This window comes from Haliaeetus albicilla, chromosome 5 (assembly GCF_947461875.1).
Source record: "Haliaeetus albicilla chromosome 5, bHalAlb1.1, whole genome shotgun sequence".
NCBI classification, from domain to species: domain Eukaryota; kingdom Metazoa; phylum Chordata; class Aves; order Accipitriformes; family Accipitridae; genus Haliaeetus; species Haliaeetus albicilla.
The window spans coordinates 26,033,753-26,054,806 of record NC_091487.1 but is presented as its reverse complement, the minus strand read 5'-3'; the positions used below and the strand labels follow the sequence as shown (position 1 = coordinate 26,054,806).

Here is a 21,054-nt window from a genome sequence, read left to right as displayed (position 1 = left end):
TACTCATCTACCCCATAATCAAGCTACTCCCTTATATACTATATGGTTAGCTAAAGTTCATCTGCTAAAGCTAGCACTGTTGTCAGCTATGCTTAATGCTAACTGCTACAGCTCCTACTTCTAGCGAAGGATCTGAGGTTGACTTGAGAAACAGTAGCTCCTGAAAAGAGGGCTGCAACCTGCTACAGTATATAACTCCTAGTATGACCGGTCCAGCATAATTTCTGGTCTCTGGCATGGTTGCAGAGCCTATCCATATGAATCTTTCTAGTGTCTTACACGCCTGAATAATTTGGATTTTCTCATGTTATAGGGAGAAGTAAGTCTGTTCTCAGTCTCATTTGTAGGTTTTTTTTTTTCTTTAGTATGCTTTTCAAGTCTAATTGTTGGCATACTTTCCTGCCATTGCAGTCAAACAGACCTGCTTTGTAGTATCACAGTTGATATATGCATAAATGGCTGTGGATATAAAAATCTTACAATGGTGGGATCAGCTTTTTACTTTGTTCAAGTGAATAAGGTTGCAAATCATGTGCTGCAGGACAGCCATTCCTGTCAATCTTCAAGCTATTTTGTGCAGGCTTCCATAGTTCTTTCTTTTAACTTCTTTCTCTCTTTTTCCTTCCTGATCCTTCTAGGATGAAGACCCTGAGGAAAAGGTTGACCATGTAAGACTAGAGGCTTTCTAGGTAGTTGCTGGCTCCTCTGAAGGGGACTAGTAGGACTAACCTATTCATGTGTCTGGAGACTACCTTAAGAGGGGACTCTTGTATTGGAGAGTAGGACAAAGTTTGCCTCAGATGCAGTGCCTTTCCTGCATCCTCTGTTCCTATTGCTGACAGGTTTTTTTATTATCTTTGTAACAGCTGCTCTTATCAGCTGCTGCATCTTGTTCTGAGGTCACGGATGTATATGTGGCCATTGGAAAGATACTCTATTTTAATTTAAAAGTCAGGGCAGCAATTAGCTAATAGAGTACAAAACCTGACTGAGCCTAGATTTGCTGTCCAGTACGGTTAGCTTGCTCCCATAACATGAAAACTTGTCTTCAGGGTTTATGAAGTCTTGCTGGTGCCCCAGAGGAGAAGGCCAGCCAGTAGTAACAAGGATGTCTGCCTTTGTATTTTCTATGAGTCTTTCCTTTTTATTGTACCAGCACTGGAATGCTAGTATCTGTGGTTAATAGGATGTCATCCTGCTTCTTACCAGGCTCCTGTTATACAGAGAAAAGGAATACACGTATCCTTTATCCTGCAGTATATCCTCATCCTGCAGCAAAGCTAAAATATATCTCAGCATTTATTTGGCATTAGAAGCCAGCGTGGTGCTGTTCAGAACAACCTGAGAACTAGTACCTGTTTCTGTTAAAGTCTTTGGGCTAATTGCCTTGCAATCTTCCTAACCATGGAATTGGGGTTGCCCAGTTTTCCCTGGCTAGAGTTGCTCACTGTATATGTCAGACAATTAAAGCATCCTCTCCCGTACTCTTAATTGCTTCTGCTAAAGCACCAGCCCAGTACCGGTAGCATAGTAGATTCATTTGTGAAATTTAAAGCGCAGAAAAGAAACCCGTGTCACCCATCTCATTAATTCTGGCCTCAGAAGGGTATGCTCATCACAAGGAGTTAAGACTATACAGATTAGCTCAGTTTTCTCTTGGTAGTGCTAGAGATGATATTGTAGGAAAGATCCACTGGGTTTATTCATCAGTGATGGATGGTTCAGGACTATGCCCAGAGCACTTTTCCATTTATCAGGCAAAGAGACCTCCCACTCATGGGTATAGTTTTGGGGACTGGTTACCCAATAGAAATTTTTCCTGATAATTGATCTAAACTTCCCCCGCCCCACACTGGAACCAGCCCTTACAGTCATTTCACTGGAACTAATTCCACCTCCATACAGTGCCCTAAATCATTGATTCCCAAGGTCTGTCTGTGGTGGCTGGTCATGTGCCACAGGCGCCTTCTTGCTTCTGGCTGCTAAATTTCATTAAAATAACTAAACTGATGTGACTCTTCCACATGAGCAATTGTTGTTGCTTCAGGGATGTTATGCAATGGTGCCTGGCAAGGAGATTTTCCTTCATATGAAATGATCTCTGCTTTGAAACCCCTCTTGTTTGGATAATTCCTGCACCCTTTATTCAGGCTTATGCTCTTAAGCATCACAGTCACGCTTTATAGTATTTTTTCATTTGTAAATGCCTGTGAACGGTAACAAAACGGTTAACTCAGTGTTGAGAAGTCTAACTGATAGTAAGCTGCTTGTAACTTTATAATACTATATGCTTACAAACTTCTGTTAATTGTATCGTAAGTCTCTTCCAAACCAATTATTATTGGAACTTTATATTATAAAGTGCGATCCAAACCTTGTTGCAGTATATCCCTCCCTTAGTCATTGCCTGGCCAAGCTGAAATACTTGGCTTCTTGAATCATTTGTCCGAAGTTGGCTCCTTCGTCCCCCTGATGGCTCATGTAACCCTTCCCTGAACTCCCTTTGGGCTGTGCTGAGTGTTACAATCTGAACTCTTCCTGGATTTGGTCCCTTGCCTCTTGCTGCACTGAAGATACTGTGTGGCTGCCTGAATACTAGCAAACAGCCCCAGCTGGGCTGGCGATGGGAACCTACCTGCTGAAGTCCTGCCCTCCAGCCATCTGCCTGCTCTGAGACTTGTTTTGTATCCCCTGGCAAACCACTCATCTTGGATCTGAATTTTTGCCAGTTGAATCACTCATTTGGCTACACCTTCCAAGGCTGCCTGGGACACTTAGCCAAAGGCTGTAAGGCTGATCAATGGTATTATAAAGGGTGTATCCTAATATCTGAGTTAATTTGCAGAGGCAGGATAGGCAGGAGGAGTATGAACATGGCTGTGAGCCAAGATTTTGCTGGGTTCTCCTCCTGGCTTTGCCATGGATTTGCTTTGGGGCTGTGGAGAGGTCCCTCCTCTAGTTTGCTTGAGTCCCTGTCTGAAAGGAGGGCTAGAGCTTTTTGCAGAAGAACTGTGGGGATTCCCTAAATACAGCTCCACAGGGGGGTTTAGATGCCTTATCCTCATAGCAAAAGCCACAGCCTGTGTTATGTGCCTGTGTTGGATGTAGACAATCTCAGGATGGGTCTGTGGATCTGTTAAGGTGGTAAAGAGTGTCTGGGGACCGCAGTGTGTCTGAAACCCTGTCCTTCCATGGAGTTCTGGCCCTATTCTGAGAGCTCTGAGAGCATGTGTCCCTGCACTAGCAATGAGTGATCCTCATCCCCATCCATGTTTTGTAGTCTTCAGTAGTGGAGTACGGCTTTTCCTTGCCTTTGGGGACCTCCAGGGATGGAGGTGTTCATTTCAATGTTGAAGCTGCGTGCTTTATACATAAACGTAAAGATTAAACCCACCATCTCCTTTCCAAGCTGGAAGATACTGATTTTATTGTCCTCTTCCTCTTCCTGAAAGATGTATCAAGTAATGTTTCCTACCTCCTTAGAGAATATTATATATGACGACAAAGCTATGAGCTGTTCTAGGTCTGAGAAGGCACTCAGTCCTTTCTCCTGAAGCTGCTCTGCTTTGCAAATGGAACTGGAAGAATTTTTGGGCCGCAGGGAAGGACTTCTAAGTGACACGCACAACATTTGAGTGGGAAGACATCTGTTCCAGTCCTAATGAGTCCAGCTGGGACCTTGTTCTCTAGCTGTGCTTTGGTAGACATGCCGTGGGTAGTCTCAAGGTCCTTCATGGACTAAAACAGGGAGAGCATGTGATTTCTGACTCTTAGCTAGGTGGATGCTGACCTCTGTGGTTCTATGTCACTCAAAGTTTGAGTGATGATGTGCTTTAAGGCAAGAATTGGAAAGAGGATTTGAGGATCTGACCTTTCCAGAGGCAGCAACCAAGTCCTTCTGTAGTTCTAGTTCCCAGTGCTTTTAAAACAAGTTGGGTGGAAAAGGGGCCTATTGCTTTTTAGGGTAAGACAACATGTCAGGAACAATTGTTTTCAATGAATTTCTGTTGGAAGAACAACTATAAAAAAATTTAAGTACCTGAAATGTGAAGCCAGTTGTGGACTTAAGTTGCTACATTGCCCAGTTCGGTGGGGTGGTTTGAGTGTATTTGCATCCTAAAATATAGTGCAGAATGATGCAGAGATCCCCTGGTAAGAAGCAACCTGTAATCTACCTGGGGAGATACCAGCTTGGTTACCAGAAGTATCTAAAGCTAGATTGTTTCCAGACTCGAGCTGACTCACATGGATCTTGCCTGCAGGTGTGTCTGCACCTGTGGTGTAGACATGGCCTGGGGCTTGATATGATCAGGGCCTTTAATCAGAGTGGTATTTTCCTGACCCAGTTCTTACCCTCGCACAGTGGTTGGCACCCAGCTCCAAACTCTCATACCATTGTCTGGTCTGGTCTGGTCTGGATCTGCATGGCAGCAACCCCCCAGGTGCTCTTCCCCACATCTGCTGAAACTTTAAAATGTGTGACTGAGGAGCCCAGCACTGGCTGCGCTCAGCTTGGTCCTTACTGGGGGACCTTATATGTGTAAAAATAATCACAGTCGTTTAGGCACTGTCCAGCCACTCTAGTTCAGGGAATTCTTGACCTAAGAAGTTGTGTATAATTGTAATGCAGTCCCTTATAGCCCTTTTTGTATCTACAACTTGCACTGCAGTAAGATCTAGAGAATGTTGGTGTGTGACTGGGACAAAAAGTTCCTATCCCAAAGTCTTTATAGTCTGACTGCATTGTTTAGCATCCTGTTCTCGCCTGTGATCTTCAGCTTGTAGAAGAGCCCTCACCAGGGGCTAGCTGCATTTTATGTATGGCATATTGCCAGGATTTTGCCTTCTTAGGCATGCAATTGAGAGTGGGATGGACTGGCAGTAGATAGCTCTTGAAGAGACTGGCATCTCTGAGAACCTGGGAGGGTTCTCTGAGGCAGAATTTTCTGTAGCTGTTGCACACTGTGAGTGCCCTCCTGTCTGCGTGTTTGTACTGGGCTGAGCTGAATTTGTCCCTCCACATCCCAGGGTTTCTATCATCTGTTTGGATTCTTGCATTGTGCTAATAAACACCCTTCACCAAACGGAACCAGCATCCAAGGAAGCACTGGCTTTTTTACCTGCTTCCATTTTACAGGATTGCTTCTTTTTCTTCCAGTGGTCTTCTGGTTGCTTGTAGAAATGCTGGACTCCCAGCCTGTTCCTGGGGACCGCTCAGCTGGAAGTTGGCCAGATTCTCCAGGAGGAATCTCAAAAATGCAGCTGAACTTTTGTTCCCTAATTAGGCCAACTTCCCCAGTGTGAGCCCCAGCACTGCATGGCCTGGAGCTCCCCAAGGCCTTGCCCTGCCTCTCTCCCGTGCACCCCAACTGGCCAGCAAGGCAGTTAACTTTCAGCTTTCTGAGCTTATTTACTAGCCTTTTGATGACAACTACTGAAATAGCATTTCTAGTCAGCCATGTTTCCCAGCTTTTCTAGTAGTATCCCCCCTGCTTGGCTACCTTGATGTGGATTAGGGACAATCCCATCAAAACCAGTTTTATTAAAAGCTTTTCCTTTTCCACACATTTGTTTCATGCTTTGAGTGCTCCTGGACCCACTTGAAGGCAACAAAAGAACTGTAGGAGTGGTAGAGATGGATGGGAACATGTCTGACAGTATGTAGCAGAAGGTAGTAGCAAACTGTTTGAGATGTTCATGGCTAGGAGGGCTGGAGGGGCACTTCACTATAACTGTGGGTTGTGAGAGGATTCTACCTGGTAAACCCTTGCTCAAAGAATCAGACTGTTGTGTGCTGCTTCACTGTTATCATGCAGGGGAGAGCAGTAACTCTTGAGACAGGTTAAGGTGCCAAATGCAATATGACAGCTTTCCTAGCAGGTGCACATGTAAACTGACTAGATAGCTGACCACTGTTTTAGGGAAGAAATTCTTGATAGCTGTTTAACAATATGAGCTGCTCCATTACCTGCTGTGATAGATGAGTGAGAATATTTGAAGCCCCCAAGAACTATTTCTGTCTCAATAGCGCTTTCCCTAGTAAAGGAAGGTCAATGACCATGAAGAAGGACAGTTTGTGGATGAAATGGAAATCCAGTATTTTCTGCTAGGCATTTAAGATATGCAGAAGTCCTTGGAGGGGATTCATTAAAATCAGATGCACTACTTGAACCGTCTGTGGACATGATAAAGAGGGCTAGCAGAGATGGGTTGTTCTTTGCAAAAAGCCGAGGCTTGCATAGATCTGGTAACTGACCCTTTCTGATATCATGTGTGCTCTGAGATTGGTATAGATTGTAAGTGTTATGTGGCTGCTTGGAAGCAGTGGGGCTATTTGACTTACAGCTCCTTAATTGGCAGCAGTCAAAACTAATTCATCAGGCCTGTTTGTGGAGATTTGCTTTTCCTCAGTCAGGGGAGCCTCAGGCGACTCGCTGGAGAAGAGGAAGCTTGAGACTGGCCATACTTCTTTCTTTCTGCTCCATGGTCAATAGTGGATAAAAGCAAGGCACCTACATACTGTATCAAATTTCACAGTGTTTGTATATTGGGCAGAACGTAGATCCCACACATTTTAGGAGATGTATTAGATGACAGGAAGATTGTGTGTCCTCTGTTGCATGCTGTCAATGTCATTTGAGTCCCTGCTTCCCTGCACAGAGTGCTCGCTGTTTCAAAGGAGTTGTCATGTTGATGAAGGTAAATTAATCCATATTTCGAGACCTGCCTGAGAATCTGAGGGACCCAACGTGTCCATAATATGCTTGTTTTGTGGTAGGTCCTAAAAGAAACTTTGCTGGACCCTGAGGATCCAGAGGCACACAGGGTAGTTGCTTCCATGAGAGAAGCAACATCCAACTAGCACCTTCAAAACAGCAAACATGATCTGACAAGTAGCCTGGAAATTTCTGCCTTAATGGGGAAGTCAAATTAGAATTCTACATCTGTCTGATAAGAAAGGGCCTGACTACTGATAAAGAAGAAGGTAGACTTTCTACTTCAATGCAGGAGAGATGGAATTCAGGCCAGTCATTTTTCAAAGGGAGAGATAAAATACTGATTATGGTGGTAGTATGAAAGTGTTGGTAAGAGATGTGGCCTGAGAAATACTGTAAAAGTATCATCACAAAAATGGTGAACTGAGTTTCTGAGAAACAATAAAATAAAAAGCTCAGACCATGGCAACGCTCCTTGAAAAAGTGGATTATCTGCAGAAACAAAGGTAGAGGAAATCTTCTGGAGATAAATAACTGACAAAACTTAAGTGGAAAAGCAAACCATAGCAAGCAAGTGATTAGTTAATGCAGTGAAAGAGCACCAAGAGCTGAGAGAGAACACAGTTGTCAGGAGCTGGTGGCATCTCAGTGTTTTGAACACCAAACCATTTGGGTGTATATCTTAGCTTTGCATCTGGAAACATACCTAAAAATCTTGCCCAAGATATAACACATAGGTACCAACAAGTTCTGATCATTTAAAGCCCCCAGTCTTTTTCACCAAAGGTGTGTTCAGGAGCACATTTACTCCATTACAGAAGACCAATGTCCTCTGGTTCTGCTCTGCTCCCTCTGGGGTTGACGTTCTTCCCACTTTCTGTCTCAAGCTCTTGCTTGCAGCTGCAACGTCCCTGCCTGTCACCATATTATGGCAATGCACGACATTGCATTCTCAATTGTAAATTATGCTGAGGTTTTAGAAATGTGAACGTATATGAAGGTAAGTTTATTTACTTGACAAAAGTGCATGTGGCATGTGACCTTGTTATGGCACTTTCCAGGCAACTAACAAAGAAAAGCTATTTATCCTTAGCTGACAGTTAACATTGCCTTTCCTGTTGCTAGTGCTCCTGTAGGCAGTTCAAAAAGAATTACCTGATTTATTGCAAGAGGAATAAAAGACCTGTAGGTATATGTGAGGTGTTTGTCAGGGTCTGACACATTCAGGGTTGCCTGGTGTGTATGATGAATGGGAAGATGTTACAACATTGGCAAGACATTGGAATCAAACCCCTAGATGCCATGGAGTTGTGCCCTGTGCAAAGACTGGGGCAGTCATTCTCATCACCCTCTGATCTGGAGTGCCACACTTGAGATATCTTTGATCTGAAGCCTAGTTTTGATGATGAGGGAATTAAATTGCAGGTCCATTGGAATGCCCTGGAGATGCTGCATTTTCCCTCAGCCTTATGGCCCAGGTTCTTTGGTGACATTTGTGTAACTCCGTGCACCTTTGTGAGGAGTTGCGAGGCTGTGTTGGGAACATGGCCTGCTGGCTATCAGAGGGATGGTGGGAGGGGAGGAGGGTTGTTTGCATGGGAAGGATCTGTGTGGGAGGGAGTGTGTTTTTGAGGTAGGGGTGTGTGTAATGGGAATAGGGATGTTTATGTGGGCATGCACGCCCATATGTGGTGTGTTTTTCCCCTTTTTCCTGGTCTCTGGGTGTGTCCAGAACCGAATTCAAAATGCTCCTTTTTTGGCACTGTAGCCTCTTCTCTGGTTTGGCATCTTAAGAATCTGGGGGAATCATTTAAAGATCAGAAAACTCCATTCACTTGGGCCCCTGAAGGCTTCACATTCTGTGACATGGTCATTCCAGTCGACTGAGCTCTGTCCCCTGCGGATGAGCCCATATAAGGAGGCTGTTTCCTGCGTTTCACGCTCCCTGCCTGTCCCTCTGCCCTCCTGTGCTCCCTTTGCTGAAGAAAGCTGGTATTTTGGGACTGCAGCTCCTGCCTCATTCCTGCTCCCTGTTTATTTTTGGAGGATGACTATTTTTGCTCCTATCAGGGAGCTATGCAGGGTCATGCCCCCTCCCTGCAGCAGGCAGTGGCTGCCCCTGGCAGGGTCTCTTCATTTCCCACACTCACAAACAATGTTTCTGCTTCAAGAAATAAACACGGGAGACCCCTGCCATCAGGGGTTAGCTCAACCTCTTCCTCATCTGTGGCAAGAGGTAATTTGACTTTGGCTCAGGGTTGACCCCACCACACACGCAAGGTCCTCTCTGTCCAGTCAAAAATCCTCAGGAGTTGCCCAGCTTGTTCCCTTTTGTAATAAAAGCTGTGGGAGCCACCTGCCCCCCTCCCCCCGCCATTGCTCCAGCTTAGGCTCCTTTGCAGTTACCATTTTTCCGTGTTTTGGGACATCTTTTACCCAATTATCCTTTCTCATGATGGTCCCTTCACAGGTCCCTGTAACCCATCTTCCCTCACTGGGCAGCATCAACTGGGAACTATATAAACTGAAATTCATCCACTGGGTTCACCTTGCCCTTCTGCTTTCACCACTGCCTGTCATGCAAAACACTGAAGGCACTGTACGAGGTGCTTCAGGCGGGTGGAACCAAGCCCAAAACTGCAAAAGGCAATATGCAGTTGTCACACTGTGGGCACTCATGACCCCATTCTTTGAAAATTCCCATCTTAAGCCCCAAGCTGAATTCATGTTCTCTCTTGCTGTGTGGCAGAGTGCCACACAAGACAATGCAAGAAAAGAGCAGGGAGTGTCTTTAAGCTCCAGATGATTTCCCCTTTAGCATTTCAGTGGTGGCAGTGGTGGGATTCATCTCAACTAGCTTTAGAGGTGTTTGGTATGGCTGGCTGTATCTGAACTTGGCATCTAACCTCTTGTTCTAGGCAGTGGACGAAAGCAGACGCTTTTTAGGAACAATTCCTCATCTAAAACAAGATGTCTAAAATGTGCTGCCTTGTACCCTAGGAAAGATGTAACATGATAATACCAAATGTGGGGAGCAGTAATGAATGAGTTCCCGGTGAGCCGTATTTTGCCAGGGGAAGGCATCCTCGGTGGATCAGTCTGCTACTGTACTGTGTGTCCTGGACAAGTCAAAGGCACACAGACCTGAAACTTGTCAAGATACTGATTAGTGACACATCTTTTACTTACAGAGACCCCTAAAAACCTGTCCTGCAATATTTGTCTTCCTTTTATTTTATGAATAAACAGCATTTTAAAAACTATCTCTCCATCTATTATTTGGTAAAGTGTTACATTAGTATGTGTGGACCTGGTGTCTCAGTTGGCTTGACTCTGCTTTGACTGAAGCTGGCTGTAACGTGTCTCTTCTCTTTATTAAAGGGTCCACCACCTAAACCCCCACGCCGGCAAGGAGGCTGGGCAGATGATCCTGTACTGGCACCTACCAGGTGAGTCCTCACCTCTTTCCTTATTAAGAGGGGCTTATGCATGGATTAAGTGAACATTACTAGTTGGGCTTTGCTGTCACAGGCATTGGAACAGTTTTTCTGGATCTTGTAGATGGCCTGTGTCTCCAATGTCATTGTAACGCCTTCAAACCATTTGAAGTATTGCTCTTGCTTGGTTCTACTGGCTAATGCTTTTTATAAATTGGCCTAGTGGGGCTCAGAACTGTGTACATGTCACTGTCTCCCAGAGGCAGTATATTTCTTACCTGGTACAGTAACTGGAAGGAGTCAAGAACGTAGTAAGCATGTTAAATGCAGGAGCTGGGAGGAGGGGGATTTGACTGGTTGCGTCCTTTCCAGGACAATGACACATGACAGTGCCCCACTGACAAGAATGCAATGAACAGTTCAGGATCTAGTGATCTGCCTTGACAGTAAAGGTGAAATTTGTTGATGTTTATGTGTGTATGGGGTTATGGTATAATGAAGATGGACGGAGATGGTCAGTGAGAAGAGATGGGAGGAAAAAACTACAAATTGTAGAGTGTAGGTTGAGAAGCCTGATGCTTATGAAGGACACCTAAGAGGAAGGAAGTACCTGGACATGGTAATAGAATGGGTATGAAAACTAAAGGACAGTTCAGACTGGGAGGAGATGACTTGATTTCAAGCTGTCTGTTATTTTTCAAGCTGTAAAGTTATGCTGGTGTTACAGTTTCTAGTCACAGAGCTGAAGAGCTCAGCCATGGAGTGGTGTATATGTTATACATTAAAGCCTATAATAAGAGTGTATATGCCTGGACATATACTTTGGAGGCACTCTGATTTATGGAAAAGTTACATATGTTCTTTCCTGGAACCCTGAGAATGGGAGAGGACATCCAGAAACCTGTTATATAGTCAGTATTTCTTGGGAGCTGAGAAAAGTGGTTTATATTCTGGGGTAGCCTTTCTGGAAAACAGTACCTTTCTGGGAAAATTATCACTTTGTTAGTCTCTGAAGAATAAATCAGCTGAAAATCTGGAGACTGGAGTAAGCAAAGGAATAAAGATCTCAGCCTGAAGTCCTTCTGTTCCTCTCCAGTTTAACTCTGATAATGGTATTATTTTTCACGGGCTGGCTGCTGCTAGAAGTTGCCATTGCAAAGATGCATCCACCTCAGGGTTGTAAAAAAATGCCACCCATGATCCTGGATCTTTGTAGGACCAAGCAGAAGCTTTACGGAAATGTGACAGCAGAGAACAAGGGTGAATTGCATTGTTTAGGAAAAATATATTATGTAATTGTTGGCTAGGTGAAGGAATGGATTGGAGGTAATACAGTTATTCAGGGCTGTGCCTAATGCGCCCTGAAGGACAGTGTACAGGTTCCTAATGTAACCACTGTGCCATGTGCTAGTTTAGGATGTTTTCCATTGTTTGACATTAGCCTCATCTAATAGCTTTGGAGCAGTAGCTATCAGTGGTGCTTCTTCAGCATCCCAATTGCATGATTTACAGATATAGTGGGTGTCTGGAGTAAATGCTCCTATGAGGCTGGACACAATTTGGGAAGGCTGCAGACCTTTCTACCTGTGAGACTCTGCACAATGGGACATGAGATGAAGATGTGCCCCTTGCTCAGTCATGCATATGATATCATGTTATATCTGACTATTCATTTGTATTACAAGCTTTTATTGAATAAATTTTCTGAAGGGGAGGTTTGTTCTGACTTCCTTTAGTTACATGAGGTACAAGGATTTTGTACTAGTTCCCCTGTCTTTTCTTTCCTTCAGCTGTGTATTCTCCCCAAGCTGATCTCTCTTCTTTCCCTTAAAAAAGTCTGAGATTCTGGCCTGTAAGGCTGTCTTTGTGACATATCCCAGAGTAAAGCCTTCATGTGAAAAGTCTGAGTCATTGGCTGATGTCATACCAATGTTGCTGTAGCTTTGTTGTTTCTGTTTTCTCAGGCTCTATCTCCCCACAGCTTTTCAAACAATTTGACTCAGTTTGGAAGCCCATCAAGTTAACTTGCTCCAATTTCACTAGTGTAGATGTAGTTAGAATAACATGCTTCTATTGATATATCTGATGTAGGTATAAGCACTTTTATGCCAGTGTAACTGAGCTTACACTTGGGAGTTGTACTGCTTTAAGTAATTTGTTTTTCAGAACTGACAGTGTTAAAATCTGTGGTTTGTTTTTTTTTTTCCTTAGAAAGGAAGGATGAGCAGAGTGGCTACAGTTAGATTTTCTGTGTTGTGTAAATGTATTGTGGGTCAGATGGGATACTGCAGCCACTTGTGAAATGATCTTGTAGCTGTTTATGTTTTATTCTCTCCCCATCTGAGGTCTAAGCTTTTAGTTCTGTTTCTGACAGATGCAGTCAGTTGCAACTGCACACTTGTTGCTTTTTCTGTAGGGATAATTAAACTCTTTTCTGCTGCATTTCTAGTTCAGAGTCTTAGCAGTGTGAAATGATCACTTGAATTTTTTCTTTTTGTTTCCATTTGGCACATGTTAGAATAGAATTTAATTTGCAACCTGGTTTTCTGTTTTTCTACCCTTGCTGCTCCCTCTTAGTCCCTTACCTGCCCAGCTCTTGTCATACCTAGGTAAACTTGGAAATATTCTCACCATCTTGCTGATTCTTTCCATCAGACTACTGCTGTCTCTGACTGTTGCAAGATAGGAAGAGGAGGGGGGCCCTTAAGGTTTTCCAACCTGTAATTAGTTTTGAAATTAATGCGCACAGATGGTGTGCAAGTACGATAAAGTATTTTCTGAGTTCCCATAGCATTTACCGGTGCCAGATATTTAAATTCCTGAGAACTATCAAAATACTGTCTTTTACTGATAAGTTTTCAAAAATCAAGCATGGAAAGATTACTTTGGACTCCCAATACCTCTGTAGAACAGCTGTCATTGCTAGGACTCCCATTTTGTATTTACAAAACACAAATGGATAATGGATAATGATGAGGACTGCAGGTAAGTGTCTGAGCAAACCCTCAGACTGGTCCTCTGCAATCAGCAAATAAATGGTGCAAAGTAGTGAGAGAAGAATATTTTTTCCTTACCGATATGGGTCTCTGCACCTGAATCTGCTGTATTTATTTAAATTTGTAGTCAAGAGAGAAGAATCACTCTCTATGAGAAGAAGCAGTCTCATTGCTGTCCCAGCAATATTCTAGCCCCAGTATTAGAGGAAAGGGGACCAGCCAAGAACCTAGGCAGCCACCTGGGGCCTAGTACCCTGCTGAGATTACATAAATAACAGTAATTACAGCTGGTTTTGCTACAGAAGCAGCTCTCTAACCACTGGATGGAGCCCAAGTGCCATTCTGAACGTTGTGCTGATGTCCTTAATGACATCAGTGTTGACACTTGTGACAAGCAAAGCAGAGGTTTATTGTCAGGTTATCTCATGCATCAGAAGGAAGAAACACAAAGCGCTTGCCAATGGGAAAAGGGAACTTAGTTTTCCATACTGGTGAGGATTTGACAAAGGAGAGGTGCTTCCAGGATCCATTTAATTCCAGCTTCTGCTGATCTCATCTCTCTGACTTTCCTTACAGAACTTCATCCATTTTTTTCCCTATTATTATCATCTTTATTTCCTTGCTTCTTGGGATACTTCCAGTTTACTTGGGTCCTTGATCCCTTTGGTCTTGCAGTCAGCCCCTTAAAATTCATATAGTTCTGCAGGCAGCAGCTAAGGTTGTTGTGGAATAAACACAGCTCATTTCAGGTGGCCCTGCAAGCAAACGCAAATGCTGTTTTCAGTAGGAAGTGCCTTCCAGCGCCTGCACGTGTACCTCCTTTCTTGTACAGGCATCGTGGCAGTTTAGCAACAGGTGCTCCAGCTACAACTGAAATTTCTCCTTTCTGACTGATAGGTCATACAGAGTTGGAATAATCAAGGCTTGTTTAGGAGAATGACCACGCTGAAGTATTTTGGAACAGAAGTGGTGGTACTGTGTCCAGGAATGCATTTAACAAGTAGGTGAATATTAAGGGCCTGTAGGAAGGAGGGGAATGCAGTTGGGGTGACCTTTAGAGCAGGGTAACCCATCCTCTGTGTAGATATCATTTAGTGCTCTAGAGGGTGGGCAATGGTGAGATTGCACCCTGGAGCTGGAGGAAAGTTATTTAAGAGATTAAGGGGTTTTATGATTCAAGGTCTCTAGAGGTAAGTAAAGTTAAAAACCTCCTGTTTCAAAAATATGGGCTTAAACTATCCTGCGTTGTATCTATACGAAATGACCCCAGAGAGTGCCTGGTTTATAGAACCTCTAGCCATCCCTGTCTTGCAAGTGGGAGTAGTAAAGTGCTCATGAGTTTCTCTATCTGACATAGTAGGGGGAAGTTTGTGTCATTGCTTCTGCCCTCTACTCCCAGTCCAGCAGTGTTGAGGTAAATCTCAGGCTGGGCTTCCCTGTGACACTGCCATGTTAGGAATGGAGCCAGGCTCCTGGCTGTGGGGAAGACGGCAGCCTCGCTCTGCATCTTGCAGCCATCTGTGGATGTCCTCAATGATGTGAAGAGTATAGGCACAAAGGATCAAGGCTGCCAAGTGAGGGGGCACAACTTAGAAGGAGAAGAAAGAAAAGGAAGTCTGATTAAGTTTTGTCTTGAAGTGTCTGTTTTTGGGTTTGTCCCTGCATTGATCTGCAAGGGAATGAGGCAAGTAATGGCCCCTTGGGGACCTTCAGGACTTTCCTCTCAATGTCAGCCGTCATTTTCAATCACCCTCTCCCTCCCAGCCATTAATTTTGGCCCAGGATCATGGGGACTTGTCCATCTATCACTCCTAATTGACACTAAATGATCTGTCAGTTTATTGATGAACGGCAGGAGTGGAATTGTCACAATATATTTTACTTTCTAACAACTCCTCCTGACAATTTTACCTTGTCCATCTCACTCTCCTCACATAAATCTCCATTGGCCTCTCATTCCTTCTCTTGGGCTGATCTGGTGCCAGCCGCCTCCATGCCATCGGCACGCATCAAGGACATCAAGATGGCGGTAAGCTGCAATGTGCAGGCCCAGGGTGGGCTTTTTCCTCTCCCCCCCCCTTTTTCTTTTTTCTTTTTTTTTTTTTTTTTTTAATAGGCTGGATGTTCCAGGAATGCTAACAGGCTCTTGTCCTCTTGTCCCTCCATGTCATTGCTGGGGTGAGCTCTCCTTGGTGTTTCTGTTTAGACTCAGTAAAAATAACTGGCAGAAAAAGGAAAGTCCCTAAGAGACAGAAGAGTCACCTGAGAATCTCTCAGTACCATGGCTGTGATGGGGGATTTTTTTCCTTTTAATCCTGCTTATGTGACTTGCAAGGGTTTTCTGCAAAGGGAAAATGCTAGACTTGTGCCCATTCCTGTGTCTTTGCAGTGCCCAGAGGAGCCTGGAAAAGAGATGGTCTTTTTTCCCCCTTTTTTCTTTTTTTTTAATAATTTCCTTTTTTTTTTTTAATTTCCCTTTTTCTTTTTTCTTCTTCCTTTTTCCTTTTTTTTTCTAAGCTAGATTTCTGTTTATTTTTTCTCTGTTAGTGAAGTTTTCTTTGACTTCTTTTTCCTGAAAGATACTGGGCAATGGAAGAACTAGTAGGATTGTAGCATCTTGCTCCCCTAGAAAATGAAGCCTGCATGACAAAAATGGAACAAGAGCATGACATTTTTGGTAACAGTCCATGTAAGCTGCTGAGGTGGTAGAGTGTGCTCAGGGTGAAGTCTCTTTGCTTTTTTTTGTCTGAGGCCAAAGCATCTTCCTTCTTTAGTTGTCTGCATCTCCAAGGAATTTACCAGCAAATTCAGGGGATACTATCCTTGCTGTCCCAAATATTTCTAGTTTAAAAAAGCAAACCCTGTTGAAGAACACATGCAGATTGCAACCCTTTGGTATCTATCAAACCCAAGGCTAAAAACTTGTCTGGCCTTTGTAGGTCACCTCTAAATTGGCTGTGAAGTCCAGCTTAATGCAGTTTACCTGTGGAAAGAGACCTACAATGACCTGATCTACGTGCTTGGCCCTATTTCCCCCTCTCCCAGTCCCCCTCCCCATATAACCCCTCTACTATTCTCAAATTCTTAATCCAAGTTCTTAAAATATCTTCTTTCAGAAGCTGTTGCTCTCAGATGACAGCACAAGGTGCCGTTCAGTAATAAACACCTAGCTCTTCCTAGTGTTTTTCATTTAAATGTTTTCGGTGAGGCAAATAACAAGAAAGAAGTCTTCAGCCTGGTACTTCAGAATCGCGAGTTTGTTCTCTGTTGTGGGATTTGAAAAAAACAAACAACCTTAGGTACTTTTTCTAGTTCTGACTCCTTTAGCAGTCAGTTATTCTGTGTAACCATGAGGATCAGAAGTGTGCTTTTCCCTTTAAATGGAAACTGAAATGCTCCTGTAACCTCAAGAGCCGTTTGGTGTGAGTTGGCCCTGGTGCTTGTTGGAGACCAAAAATGTGATCACTTGGATGGGAGTCCCTGTTCTCAGGGACCGAAGATGTGTGGTGAATACCTCTAGAAACTGCAGCGCTGTTTTCCCACACAGCAGGAATTCATATTGAGTGTTGTTGTTTTTTCTGTTGCTCAGTGGCAGCTCTGAACGGCTCTGCTGGTCGGCTCTCTAGCAGTGAGCGAGTAGGGGAACCCTGGGAACATCTGTTACTGGACAATGCACTGAGTAGGCTGAGGTTCAATGACCCCCGTGAACTCTGTCAGCTTGTTCTTTCGTGCCAGTTCCTAAAGTCCCACTTGCCAGAGCTTTCCTCCTTTGTTGTTTCTGCTAAGCAAGCCCACCTATTAGGACATGAGGAGGAACAACACTTCTGCTAGAGATTGATTACTGCCTCACAAGCCTATTTCAGCTGGAGCCAGCTAGCCGCAGTGTTGATCAGATCCCGTCCCACAGAGCATGCCTGCTCATCGCTGCATCCTTCTTCCTCCAGTGCCGTGCTCCAGGGCAGTGTGTTCAACATGTGGTCCGGGCAGCCCAGGGAGCCTGTGAGGGGCCAGAAAATGGATGGTGGGACCATTACCATTTAAAACAATGTGTGTCTGCCCAAAACCCCGTTGTAGAGATATAGATAGCCACATGCCCCAGGGCTTGGAAGTAGAGGGCTGTGAGGTGACATCCTATGATAGAAATAAAGGCTCATAGTAGTCCTCGCTCTGCTGAAATCAATGGCAAAACTTGCCTTGATTTTAGGAGATGTGAAGATTGGACTCTCTGATTTAATCAAGGCAAATCTGTCTTTTCCAGGCTGCCACAGTCTAGGGAGGGGGGGTGGAAACTTAAACAACTGATCAGAGCCGCAAGGAAGGTGCAATAGAATAGCTGAGAAGACACCTTGTGGTAGTGCTTTCCAGCATGGGCTGCAGTTCTAGTTTACATACAGCTTCGATAAGTGATTTTCTCCCTGTGTGCCTCAGCAAAGAAGCAGCGACCAAGACCCACACTTGGAGAGCTGGGAGAACCGATCAGTTAGCACTTGTGCGTCAGATTGGATGTGTAACTTAGTTGTGCCTTAGGCTATTGAACAAGCTGCAACTCTTAGCTCTCCACCCACTCACTGTGGTGATGGGCATTAAAAAAATACGTGAGCAAGAGAATACAACGTCCTTTTTAATCTTTTTTTCCCCCTCCTCCCTCAGGCCTAGACCTGAACTACAGTCTGTGCCCTAGAGGCAAAAGGCTTCATGTCTCCCTGTGGGCTGAGCCAAGCCTTCGGCGTTGGGGTGGGTACGGTTTTGGATGGAAGCGCAGAGGCAGAACGCCGGCCAGTGACTAGCTTCCTGCGCACGCAACCCATCTCTCAGCTCTCGCTTTGATCGCCCTGCTCTCTCAAAACAAAATGTATCTCTGAACATCAGGACGTTCCCTTTTCTTCCCTTTCATTCTTGTAGCAAGAGGGCAGCTCGAAGCAGCTTTCTGGTTCCACGTGAGTCATAAAGAGAAGTGGCTGAGACGTGCCAGGAAATAACGCTAACCCGCAGGCAGACGAAATCCCCCCCCCGCTGCCGGGGCCCTGTAAAACGCCCCGAACACGCTTCGATCTCGACTTGTGGCCCCAGCGCTCCTGCGGGGCGCCCCGCCCTCCCGGGCACAGCCCGCAGCCCCTGCGGATAGCCGGTGCGATCACGTCGAAGCCCAGCTGCCGGCCTCCCGCCTCGCTCGGCCGCGGCCCGGCCCGGGGACCCGCAGCCTCCGCGGGGAGCCCGGGCCGGGCGCCGCGCCGCCGGGGCCCGGCAGAGGGCGGCCGCGGCCCGGCAATGCCGCGGCGCCGGCGGGCGGCCCCCGGGGAGCGCGGCCGCCTCGGGGCCCGCCCCGCCGCCCGGAGCCGCGCCGGCTCCCCGGCACCGACCCCCTCGGCGGCGAGGCGGGCGCTGCGCCGGGGTGCGGGAGGGCCGGGGGGAAGCAAAGCGGCCGGCAGCGAGAGGCTGCCCGCCGGGGCGGGCGGAGGGCAACCGGGCGGGCCGAGGGGGCTGCCCGCGCCCCTGGCCCTCGCTCGTCCTCGGCTGCCGCCCCCCGCCGCGCCGGACGGGGCGTTCCTGTCCGGCCGCCTCGATGTTCGTTTTAACAAGCCGCCGTAATTGCTTCCCTTCGCCTCAGCTGGGTTGCCCGCCCTCGCACCTCCCTGGGAGCGCAGAAGAGGCCCTCGGATCTTGCACGCTGGCCTCCCGGCGCCGGGCTGCGGCTCGGTGCAGGATGCAAGTGTGTCTGCAGCTCTCATGAGCTGTGGACGTTAAAGGATTTCAAGGACGTTTCCCCCCATTCATCCCAGTTATGTCCCCTGCTAAAATAGGTTAACGGTGTCTAATTAACCACTGCACATTGTCATGCTGCATAAAGATAGCATCCTGGCTGTTCTCTGAGCACTGCTACTTTATCTCCATTTAGATCTCCGTGGTAGTCCATTAAATGAGAAAGAAACAGTTTAACAGAGATGATGTCTGCATTAGAACTGCCTTTCACCCTTCAGCACAGAAGTTGCAGGCAGCTCCAAGGCAGCTCGGCTGTACGTTAGGGGTGTGGGGGGGAAAGCCTCAGTTCTGAGGTTTAACCCCCTCTCATTAGTGTGGAGGGAGGATTCCTGCTGGCCAGAACTGAACAAAGATAACACTCGAGCAAGATCAGATCTATATCCTCTGCCCCAGGATACAGCCAGGAGAGAAATAGGTATTCTGTACTGGGAGTTATATAACATGGGGTTACATGGGGTCTGTCGGGGTCTTCTGCCCAGTTTCTCAGCTGTTCAACACCCTGAAATAGAAAGGGGGTCAGCAGCTGGCCAAAGCCAGAGGGAATATTCTGGGATTTTGGTTACGTTTGGGAGCACAGGCAGCCTTGCGGGGAAAGGGTGTTTAAAAGGAGCTGTCCGGCTGACGGGGTTGGACCATGTTCTTTGGCCCTCCAGATGCAATGGGCTTGGCAGAAGAAATGAGAGAGACAGAGGTATCGCTGTCTCACAAAAACTGGGGGTGGCTGGTGTATAATGCAGCAGACTGAATGCATTTCTGAGCACTGCTCCCAGGAATGTATTGTCTTGTTTGCCCTTACACCCTGAATGGGTGTATCTATAGTTCATACACAGTTGCTCATTTTGTAGACACTTGTTGCTGTCCTCCCTGGGCTGTGCCTCCTGCTGGAGCAGACAAACCAGGGCAGTGCACTTCTTGTTGCTGAGATCATAAGAAAAGAGCAGGAAATCTGTCTATGCTGGCTTAAGTCTGGTTTCTTCCATGTCTGCTTTCACTCTAGAGAGCTTTGCCCATGTGGTGAATGAAGAGGATGATGTGTACCCAGGCCTGATATTCCTGAAGGATGAAATGTTGGTCTCAACGTGTTGCAATTGGCATTGATAAGCTGAGCCAGTTCTCAGAAAGGGGTACTCCACAATGCTTAAAGCAGTGTGAGAACTTTATGGAGAATGCCTGTGGGGCTTCCCATAGCGCCTGGAGGGCAAAGAGGCAGGCAGGTGACTGGTTCTGCAGGAATAGTATCTCCATCTATAGCTTAGCCCTTGGTTAAGCTTATGGAATGGACAGGGTTGGAGGTAGGGCACCTTTTGAGGATCCGTTAATGACTTAGCTTACTGCCTTGAAGGTTTTTAACCTTAGGGCACAAGGCAAAGCTTGTCTTTTCTCTCAGGGTCACTTTGTTAGGTACATTTAGGTGATGCGATTGGACGGAAAAAGCAAAAGATTAATCAGGAACAAACCAAAAATATTTTGTGAAATTTTTTTTCCAATCTGAAACAAGGAATGAAGAAGTAATTTGACATCAAACAAAATTAAAGGAAGCCTCATGAAAAAAGAAAGGAAATAGTAGGCTGGTTGGTATCTTCTTTACCTAATAGCTCAATCATTAAGGCCACAAAGAGTGTAAAACATGCAATTCCTTCCTGTGCCCCAGAAGTTTCACACTATATTTCTGCGTGTGAGCTTATCAGCTGGTTTGAAATGCCAGTTGCATCAAATAATGCTATTCCAAATCATATATTAACGGACATATCTAGTACAGGTGACTGGAAGCAGATGCCTCACCTAAACAGAACAACAGTCATTTCTAGCTCCTGCTCTAGTGCCATTGGTATTTAAATGCTCCGTATAAATCACAGTACTGTTGGCATGAGAGACTGGCATCACCAACTGCCACCTTTGGACCCTGTGGCAGAGGGACAAGGGTGTTCTCCTGGGGGGGCTGACTGTGGGGCTTTAGCTTGCCTTAGAGAGAGGAGGGAACTGTCTTGTTTGACAGGAGAGTGTTCTAACACCTGGGCTCTGGGATTAAAGGGGTCAGTACTATTCTCTCCTCCCAGTTTATGAATTTGTTCCCCAAATTACTATTTTTTCCAATCTAGTGCAGCTATCTCATAATGAAGTATTTGCTTATTGCCCTAAATAAGT

At 45.7% G+C, this 21,054-nt stretch overlaps 1 protein-coding gene across 5 annotated transcripts in view; it reads left to right on the top strand.

Moving 5' to 3' along the window:
- Positions 1–21,054, top strand: part of IFT43 (intraflagellar transport 43) — a 58,315-nt gene that overhangs the window by 6,068 nt on the left and 31,193 nt on the right. For 3 of the 5 annotated variants that reach the window (XM_069783835.1, XM_069783837.1, XM_069783834.1), the window contains 2 exons: positions 639–668; positions 10,098–10,165. In XM_069783835.1, the coding sequence (XP_069639936.1) occupies positions 639–668; positions 10,098–10,165 (98 nt within the window). The remainder of the gene's footprint in view (positions 1–638; positions 669–10,097; positions 10,166–21,054) is intronic. The other 2 variants (XM_069783836.1, XM_069783838.1) reach the window with 1 other exon arrangement.